Consider the following 10,631-nt stretch of genomic DNA (forward strand, 5'->3'; position numbering starts at 1 on the left):
ATGGGTCTCATTCTGCCATCTTCCTCCAAGGACAATACTTTCTCCTCCTGACTGGCCTTGACTCCCTAACTCCTCTTCCATATGGTCACAATCTTACCTCCTCTGACCTCAATATCCATTCTCTAGAGTGGAGGGCAGAACATTCTCCTAAGATAAAACACAGAAAACTAATCACCTTCACCTCTTTCATCAAACTTTACTAACCAAGTGAACCGAATGGTGTGTAGAGTACTAAGGGGATTGTGTTTTCCAAGGCATGTGAAGACTAGGTTCCCAACAATTCCCCCGAAATTTTTAATCTTATTAATGAAGAAAGCAGTAAAACGTCAGATAATTCTTTCTTGGGCAGAAGACACAGGGTGGTATCAATAAAAATGTAACCCAAACCACAAAATAACATCAAAAAACCTAAGTAACAAGGCAGATTCCGCTAAATACAGCTGGCCATACTTCTAGTGGGAAATGAAACATTTTTAAAAAGCTTGCCATTGGAAGAATGTTCTTTATCTTGGTTACAAACACACCGACCCTCCCACCCTCTGATTTCTTATCCCCAGTGAAAAAGTCCATGCATGAGAATGATTGCTTTTTTCTGGTTCTGAAGGTAAAGGAGACTGTGGTTATGCATTGTTATGACCATATATCAAATGCTGTTGAATCTAGATTTATGGCTATAGACTATGATTGTGCATATCTTTTCAAAAAGATAGCATTTCCTATACCAGATATTGGATTATCTCAAAAGAACTAAGTACTTACGAGCTGCTTTGATCTGTCTCTGTGTAGCTTTGTATCTTACATGGCCAAGTCCAAGTACTGCATAATGATCCTGGTTCTGATAAAGACACAAAAGCGAGTCAAGTGTGAAACAGAGCAATATATCTTATCCCTTGTGCTGGTACCCTAAAATAGTGCTTCCCATAATAGGAGTCCAGTGAGACATTGCATATAAAATGGATTCTGTAGTAAGTCTGGGGAAATGTGGATTGTGATATAGCCTTCATGATTTGTATGCACATAAACCTAATAAAGGCTCTGAGAAGTCCTGCAATTAAAAAAAAAAACACAAACCTGCAAAACACAGCATTTTCCAAACTTACTTGACCACGGAGCCCATTTTTCTCTTAACACCTACTAATATCTTATAGCCATCCTTAAATCAGGGTATAGCCAGGAAGATTTCAGAACAGAGGGAAGCATTATCACAGCCCCACAGGGTTGGGGCAGGGCAATGATAGAACTAGGAGTCATATTAAGCAAAGAAGGTAGGTTGCATGGAAATTTTGAGAAACTGGGGGCCGAGGCTTCTCTGGAGAGGAAATACCTGCTTTTGTTTCTGCTTTGGTTAACATCCTTGTGAATTTACAAGCTGAAGTAGCAACTGAAGTCTCCCTGCAGAACTCAAAGGCTGTATCTGGTATTGGAGAAGTGAGTGGTGAGGAAAGGGAGTTGAGGGCATGTAACATGGGAGGAAAAAGTCAAGCAGGGCTGACTCATTTCCCTTTATTTTTTATTTTTTATTTTTTTTAAAGATTTTATTTATTTATTCGACAGAGATAGAGACAGCCAGCGAGAGAGGGAACACAGGCAGGGGGAGTGGGAGAGGAAGAAGCAGGCTCACCCCGGAGGAGCCTGATGTGGGGCTCGATCCCACAACGCCGGGATCACGCCCTGAGCCAAAGGCAGACGCTCAACCGCTGTGCCACCCAGGCGCCCCTGACTCATTTCCCTTTCAATTCAGGACTGCGGAGTCCGTAGGGATGGGCTCCTTCACTGCGCCTGGCAATCATACTTTGTTCCAGCTGATTTACCTTATTACTCTCTAAGGTTACTCTTTCTCTAGTCTCTCCTCATCTCACAGATCCTTCTCTACCCTCTTATCAACAGCCCTGCCTCCTGCTAAACTAAAAAATGTAAATTATCCTACTCAATTTCCTACTCAATCCTTCTACCACCCTACTGGCATCCATATATCTTTTCCCTTTCCCTCCATTCACAACTGAAAAAGCCTGTCCTACCAAGAGAAACTACACCATCCTCCTTCTTGGTTCTGAGCCCTGTCTTCTCTAAGTCTCCTCAAAATACTAGCATCTTTCAGTTATCTCCTAAATTTCAACTGGATTATCTTCATCCATATAAAAACATACTGTTAGCTCTCACCTTTTTTTTTTTTTTTAAGATTTTATTGATTTATCTGAGAGACAGTGCGTGCACAAAAGCTGAGGGGAGAGGCAGAAGAAGGAGTAGGCTCCCCAGTGATCAGGGAGCCTGACTTGGGGCTCGATCCCAGGACCCTGGGATCACAACCTGACCTGAAGGCAGATGCTTAACTGACTGAACCATCCAGGTGCCCCTGTTAGCTCTTATCCTAAAAATACTTCCAAGATCCCCTTTCCAGTTACCGCTCTATCTCCCATTTTTCTGCTGTTCATCAAGTTAAACTTGTTGAAAAAGTCGCCCACACGTTTACCTCCTTTAGCATTCATTTTCTTTTTTTTCTTCTTCTTCTTTTTTTTTTTAGCATTCATTTTCAAACCACTCACTCCACTTTGGTTCTGCTCCATCCACTCCCACCCCAGGTGCAATGAGGCTGCTCTCTTCAGTAAGAATTTCCAGGTGCCAAGTCCAAGATCATTCATCTGCCCTCACTTGACTTCAGCTCCCAGTGGCAGCACAGCTGACTCCTTTCTTGAAATATCACCTTCCTTTGGTGTTTCGTGCATTCATTCTTTTCATCCCACCTGCCAGTACCTTTTTTCAGCCACTTCTACTGGCTTCTCTAGGACCTGCAAAGCTCAGTTCTGGGGTTTCTCTGGTTTCTCTAATTTGGTCCTGGGTGACATGAGCCAACGCCAGGGCTAGAATATAGTTAGTACCCTGTATATGCTTATGACTCCCCAGTTCACTTGAGCACAGACCTCTCCTCTGAGCCCGACATATGGAGCACCTCCACCTCTTGCTCGCTATTCCCAGCCTGTCACTCTCTACCTTAGTCACTCATTTCCAAATCCAAGAGTGGTGGTGCAGTTCCCTGCAGACAGCAAGCCCTTTCTCTTCACGTGCTGTTCTCCCCACCTTGCACACTCTCCACACTCTTCACCTTCTCATCCTTCAGTCTCAGCCTAAATGTTATCACCTTATTTAAAAGAGACAACCTTCTCTGCCCATCTCTGTTCCTTCTTGTTTCCCCTAAAGTACTTACAAATTGTTATTGCTCCCAACTCTCCAGTGGCTTGTCCAGTGACTACTGCTCCTTAACCTCCTCACCTCTCCCTGCTCCATGCTGCTCCACGCATTTGCCTTCTTCAGTTCCTGGCACACTTCGAACTTCTTTCTGCCCCCACACAAGCTCTCTGCCTGGAATGCCATTCTCCCTGATCTCTGCGTGTCATTCAGGTTTTATCTTAAATGTCAACTCCACAGGCCTTCCCTGCCCACCCAACCTAAAGCAGTCATCTGGACACTCTATCACAGGACCCTGTTCTACTTTTTTGCCCAGCACCTGGTGACCATGTCCTTGACTGTTTCCTTATTGTCTGTCTCCTCACTGGACTAGAAACTACGTGGGAGCAGTGATACTGTCTTGTTTGGCAGACTCCTCAGCCCCCAGAACAGCGTCTGACACAAAGCAGATGCTTGATCCCTGCTTGCTGAAAGAAACAATTAACTAAACCAAGGTATGAACCCTGCTACCTTGTTCTGATGTCACCTACTCTTTTCTATATCAAAGACCTCCATCTTTCTTCCTTTTTTCTCTTGTAGACCTCGATGGTCCCCAATTCTATCTTCTCCTGACCCAGCCTTTCTCTCGTTAGTATTTTCTCTACAGCCCAGCTTCGTCTCCTAATTACTCAACCCATCTGTAACCACTTGCCCTCCCAACCAAACACCAGAACTGCTTTCAATGTGGTCACCTACCCTTCGGGTGCCATACCCAGTGGCTTTTATTTTTTATTTTTTTTTAAGATTTTATTTATTTATTCGACAGAGATAGAGACAGCCAGCGAGAGAGGGAACACAAGCAGGGGGAGCGGGAGAGGAAGAAGCAGGCTCATAGCGGAAGAGCCTGATGTGGGGCTCGATCCCATAACGCCGGGATCACGCCCTGAGCCGAAGGCAGATGCTTAACCGCTGTGCCACCCAGGCGCCCCCCCAGTGGCTTTTATTATTATTCATGTTATGTGACTGACCTCTCCAAAGCAGTGACACAGGTAACTGTTTGTCCTTCTTGGGACTTCTTCCTCTCCTAGTTTCCAGAAGAGTCTAGTGCCTGATGTTTAATAGTTGAACAAATGTCTCTTGTTTTTTTCTACCTCTTTCACTCTTCTTAGTATCTTTTGCTGCTTCTCCTCCTCTGCCCACCCCTTACTCAGGCTCAACATTCAGTTCTTTTCTTTTAAAATTGATCATGACAGTATGTGAATCAGCTAACATTTTGAGTGCTTATTTACTTTTCTAAGTGCTTTACACGTACACTTGATCTCATTTAACCCTCACAAGCTAGGAGACAGGAACTCATTATCTACTATCTGTTTAGTACTTATCACACGTCAAGCACTAGGTTAAGTGCTTTATATGCATCATTGCATTAATCCTCACTCTACTCCTTTGAGCTGTTAGCAATCTCACCACATGAAACAGACGCATCAACTTTCCCAAGGTCGCAGCGCACTAAATGGGCAGAACCAGATTTGAATTCTGGCACTCTAATTCCACGGTATACATATTTAAGTATACTAGTGCCTACTTAAGCTTTATGTGATACCTATTTGTCAATATTCTTCTCCTCGGCTCATTATCACTCAACTCCCCCAGGTTCAACTACCACCTACAACTTGCCAATAACTTGCAAATGTTCTTGGCTTTATCGTCCTTTCAGAGCCACAGACCAATTTCTTTTTTTTTTTTTTAAAGATTTTATTTATTTATTCGACAGAGATAGAGACAGCCAGTGAGAGAGGGAACACAAGCAGGGGGAGTGGGAGAGGAAGAAGCAGGCTCATAGCAGAGGAGCCGGACGTGGGGCTTGATCCCATAACGCCGGGATCACGCCCTGAGCCGAAGGCAGACGCTTAACCGCTGTGCCACCCAGCCGCCCCTAATTTCTAACCATTTACTAGAAGACTTCATCAGTACATTACTGGAACCTCAATTTTGACATTGCCAAACTTGAACACAAACACCACATTCCCCACAAACTTCCTTATTCCTGCAACCCAGTGTTGGTGACTGACATCACTCCAGCAGGTCATTCAAGCTGGAATGCTCAGAGGTCTTCTGAGTACATCTCCTTTTCTTGTACCACACAGTCAAGGTCACCAAGCTCTATCAAGTCTACCTCCAAAAAAAGCACATGTTCCCTCTTCCTCAAAACCCAGCCATAAATTTAGCTCAAGTATGCATCTGCAGGCTTGGATTATTGCACTAGCCCCGTGACAGCAAACTATTCACTTCCCTTCCAGTCCTGCCCTCCCTTTTCAAGCAATTTTCTGTACTGCCAGGAGAATTACTTTGCTAAAATTAGCTTAGAAACTTTTGATGACTTCCTACTGCCCTGAAAATAAAATCTTAGTTCCTTCCTTAGCATGACATAAAAAGGACAGTACAACAGAATTTGGTCTAGAGACTTGTTTCAGGATTAATTTCTCACCACCACCCTTTAAGTACCCTACCCACTCTACTTTTCATTAATCCCTGAAGAGGTGATATACATTCTTCACTCCTTTGTGTCTTTGCAGATCTATTCCTTCTGCCCAGAACACCTTTTCTCCCTTCTCTGCTTCAAAAACTGCCCCTTTTAAGTCCAGTTCAAACATGTTTTCTGTGAAAAATTCCTAGATTTTTCCATCAGAGACAGTATCGTATGACCAGTGCTATCCCACTCAGAGCTTAACAATAAACAGGTGCTCAATTATGGTTCTCGTTGAAGCATCTTGAAACATGGCTCACTGATGGAAAACTCACGGGCAAACTGCCTATGCCTTTCAAAGCATCTGACTGAACAAAAGATTCAGATATTAAATACCTTCCAGTCTTTGGGATCAAGTGTTTTCAACATGGGAAACTCTTCCAACTGCAATTCTTCATCTTCTGATTCTTCTGATAATTCTTTCTTATCCTCCAGTTCCTGAAAAGAGGCAGAAGCATTTCTGTTTCTCCTCTTAACAAAAGCTTCAAACCATCTTCCCACAGGTTCAACTTGACAGAGTGTTGAGGCTGTGATTGAAAGTGTTAAGAGAGGCTTCAATGTATTGCATGGAATAAATCTGTTTCAAGGCAATATGAAATCAAAACAGCACCAGAATGTAATTTTAAAACCATCAACTAAAGAAATAATTGCAGTACAGGGATACCTGGGAGATAGTGCAGATTTGGTTCCAAACCACCACAATAAAGCAAATACTGCAAAAAATGAATCAAATATATTTTTGGTATCCCAGTACGTATAAAGGTTAGGTTTACAGTATGCTGTAGTCTATTAAGAGTCTAACAGTACCATGTCTTAAAAAACCATGTGTATACCTTAATTTTAAAATATTTTATTGCTAAAAAATGGTAACCATCATCTGAGCCGTCAGCGAGTCAATCACATCATAGATCACCATAAGAATAGTGACAAAGTTTGAAATACTGTATTACCAAAACGTGACAGAGACACAGAGAAAGCAAATACTGTTGGAAAAGTTGTCCTGAGAGACTTGCTCAACACAGGGTTGCCACAAACCTTCAGTTGTAAGAAATGCACTATCACCAAAGCACAATAAAGTGAAGTGCCATAAAACAAGGTATGCCTGCATTCCAGTTAACATGAGGGTCAGCAATAATCATTTCCTAGTATTTACAGAGTATTCAATCAACCTCTTCCAGTTATCTGATAAAATATTCCGCAAAACTTTTCTGAGAATATGAGAGGAAGGTGGGGAACAGGGAGAAATGTTGCCAACTGCTTTCCTTTTAGACCAATAATTGCAATAAAATAAATGATCAACTGTCATAAAAAACTAACCTCATCAAAAAATTTTTTTCCTAAAAACAAGTCAAAGTATCTTAATTAAAACCTTGAATTCAGATAGCTTTTAAAAATTTTAAGAATTCACTAGCAATGATTTGTTCTGGAAGACAATTTTCCAAGCAGCTAATGAGGATTTACTGACCACAGCTATGCTTTAGTGAAACAAGCTCTAGATCTGAAATCAGAAGCTCTGGATTTAGTCTAGGTCTGACAATTAGCGACTATGTGAAATGAGAGATGTCTTCAACCGTAAAACGGGAACAATATCTATCTTCTATGGTTTCCCTGGAAGACTGAATGACAAACCACATTTTGAAACCACTCTGAAAACCACAAACTGTTGTATCAAAGTAAGGCTTTATCATCATTCCTGAGAAGCAGGAATAAATCACTGTATATCTGTATATTAACAATTCCAGAAAGGCAATGAGTAAGGAAAAAAAACTGAACACTTTAATTTTAATTTCATAGTCCATATGAATGCAAAAAGCTTTACTTTGCACAGCAACAAGTAACTCAAATAGAAGTCGTTCCATGTACCTAATGGCCACAATTTTCTAAAAATAATTGATTTTTCATGCTTTAGTTGGTTTGGGAAATTCAGCTCTCCTGTACCATATACAGGAGAGGATTCAAACACTATTCTCAAGAAGTACTAGCTGTGTTGTAGGGGCGCAGCTTTGAAGAACAACACCTTTCAAGCCTTTTCCTTTAGGTGTTAAGATTACACAGACTTCCGTGAGCAGAACGCAACATGTGCCCCGAGATATGCTCAAAATCACATCCGACAACTGTCTCTGTAAGTGGCACTGGTAATTAATGTGGATCGCTGAAACCGGAGACTAGGTTTACAATACCCATGACTGTCCTGGGCTATACATCGAAGAAACTACAGCAGCAGTTCAACTCTCACTTAATGACTCTTTTTAAAAAGTCTGTCTACACAAATCTTATTAGCAGCAGTACCGGCAAGGATCTTTTCATACTGAGTATAAGGAGCAGTGTCTGAGTTCTGACATTAAAAATAAACAAAGCCGAAGCAAAAGCAGAGCGGGAGAATGGTGTTTAACAGAGCACCAGCAACAAGGCTTTGTACGACCCGAGGCACGTGGGAACTCGCTGCGGGAACTCTTGCCCTAGGCAAGGAAATGCTTACAAGAATCTTTTTAGGGTACTAGAGGGTTCGGTCCCGAACTGCTCCTCCCGATCCATGAGTCAGCAGCCGGGAGAGGAGGAAGAAACTGAAGGAGCCGAAAGAAGACGCCCCCTCCCTCCTTCCTTTCAGTCTGGGCAAAGATTACTGGATAGCCTGGAGCAAAAAGGCAACGGCGTCAGGGCCCCACACGTCCGGGGGCTAGTCGCCAGGGACAAGGACAGAGGGATTTCGGGGTCGCGCAGGTGGAGGACTGAGGCAAGGGCGGCTAAGGCGGGACGGAGCCGGGGTTGAGTGGGCACGTACCAGAGGTCAGAGCGTGGGTGATGGCGGTGCCCTGGCCGTCCGCAGCGCTCGGCAGGAGCAGCATGATGGCGCCGGGACCAGACCCGCGGGCGCAGCGGTTCGCGTCCCGGGCGGAGGGCACTTAGCGTCCCCTCCAGCTCTACCTCTCGGTCCGAGCCTCGCGCCTTGGCTCTACGACGCCCAGGAACCGGCGCATGGAGACTACCAATAACTACTTCCGGGATGAATTTTTCGCGGTGTGGAGGCCAATTCCACCCCCACACACCGCGCCAACGTGTGCGGCAGCCTAGTTCCGTTCTGACTCAGATCCGGTTGGGGACCGACTCTCACAAAAGAAAGGTTCCTAGACTCCTCAGTTCCCCGGCGAAAAGGATTATTTTCCTCCACCGGGTGCTGCTACACGTGGAGCATAATTTTCCGAAGCAGCTGTTTCAATGTTCTTTTTATTTTTAAATCACTACTAGCCCGAGCCTAACCGCAGGTTTTTCCAGTAGCTCTACTGGTATAAATAAAAAATGAAGATACGTACGAATAAATATTGAGAATAATTATTATAGTCTCTCTATATATCTATAGAGAATTTTGTAGAGATTTGTAATATATTTGCGTTTACGTAAATAATAGTGTCAACTAATATTAGTTGCGATATTACTAATTTACCTGTGTTGTCTCATTTAATCCTTATAACATTTGGAGAAGACCACGTCCTCGGTGTTAAGATTGTATTCCAAGGCCAGTAATCTCTTTACCCTGATCTAAAAATGAAGTTCCCGACCCCCCCCCCAATATTTACAATTATAGGATTCTGGAATTTAGTTGTTTAATGTATAATAAAGTCAATTGTAATCCTTCTAGGACTGAGGTCAAACGCAAAAACTAGCAAAAGGAAACCGGTGGATGAAGATTCACCCCTGTCCCCCACTCGCTCCAGCCCGGCAGCAGTATCTCGAATAGGTTGAGCAAAATGAAAGACTTGTTATGTTAAAGAGCACCAGAAGTTAGAGAATTATTCTCTATGAATTACATTTTCACTGTTAAATAAGTTGAATGGGCCTCCCATCTACCACATGACAAAACTGTCACTTCGAAATTGACATTTCAAAAAGTTAATTATCTCCCCCTAAACCTCTTCCTGATCCCTTTATTAATGCAATCACTTGTTAAGACAGGCTTTAAGGCTCAAAGTAACCTGAATCCACTTTCTTAATTTTTTCTCACACCTACCCCATCCATTCTTACAATTACCTCTAAGGTCATATGGCTGGTGTGTGTGTGTGTGTGTGTGTGTGTGTGTGTGTGTGTGTGTGTGTGATTGTGGTAAAATACACATAACATGAAATTCACATCCTGTGTGTGTGTGAGGTAAAATACACATAACATGGAATTCACATCCTAACCATTCTTTAAGTGTACAGTTTAGTAGTGTTAAATATTCATTTTGTTTTGTTTTTAAAATACTTTTTAAAAATTTTTATTTATTTGAGAGCAAGAGAGAACAACCAGGGAGGTGGGGCAGAGGGAGAGGGAGAAGCAGGCTCCCCACTGAGCAGGGAGGGCCCTTGCGGGGACTGGATTCCAATTCTGTGACCTGAGCTGAAGGAAAATGCTCAACTGATTGAGCCACCCAGGCGCCCCATTCATTTTGTTGCACAACCAATTGTCAAAACTCTTTTCATCTTGCAAAACTGAAACTCTATTCCCATTAAATAGCAACTCCCCAGTTCTGCCTCCCCCTAGGCTCTGGCAACCACCATTCTAGTTTCTGCTATGAACATGGATATATAAATTATTTTTTTGAGACCCAGCTTTTGATTCGAGTATATCCAGAACTGAAATTGCTGGATCATATGGTAATTATATTTTTATTTTTTTGAGGAACTGCCATACTATTTTCCATAGTTACATCATTTTACATTCTCACCAACAGTACAGAAGGTTTTCTTTCTTCTTCATATTCTCACCAACACTCTTCTTTCTCCTCACCCCCTTTTTTTGATAGTAGCCATTCTAATGGATGTAAGGCAGTATCTCCTGGTTTTGATTTGCATTTCCCCAATGACTAGTGTTGTTGAGCATCTTTTTCCTGTGCTTGCTGGCCATTTGTACATTTTCTTTGGAGAGATGTCTATTCAAATCCATTGCCCATTTTTTAGTTTTTTT

General features: G+C 42.6%; 1 protein-coding gene across 2 annotated transcripts in view; it reads right to left on the minus strand.

Annotated features, from left to right (window-relative positions):
• The window catches only part of DNAJC2 (DnaJ heat shock protein family (Hsp40) member C2), a 41,439-nt gene extending 32,680 nt beyond the window's left edge, over window positions 1-8,759 (minus strand). For both annotated transcript variants that reach the window (XM_087861160.1, XM_045793420.2), the window contains exons 1-3: window positions 8,472-8,759; window positions 6,026-6,216; window positions 760-835 (exon numbers count right to left, since the gene is read on the minus strand). In XM_087861160.1, coding sequence (XP_087717286.1) covers window positions 760-835; window positions 6,026-6,216; window positions 8,472-8,535 — 331 coding nt within the window. In that variant the 5' untranslated portion in view covers window positions 8,536-8,759. The remainder of the gene's footprint in view (window positions 1-759; window positions 836-6,025; window positions 6,217-8,471) is intronic.
• Between the last annotated feature and the right edge of the window lie 1,872 nt (window positions 8,760-10,631).

The sequence above is a fragment of the Ursus americanus genome, chromosome 3, assembly GCF_024610735.1.
Source record: "Ursus americanus isolate L20-20 chromosome 3, mUrsAme1.1.p, whole genome shotgun sequence".
In the NCBI taxonomy this organism is placed as follows: domain Eukaryota; kingdom Metazoa; phylum Chordata; class Mammalia; order Carnivora; family Ursidae; genus Ursus; species Ursus americanus.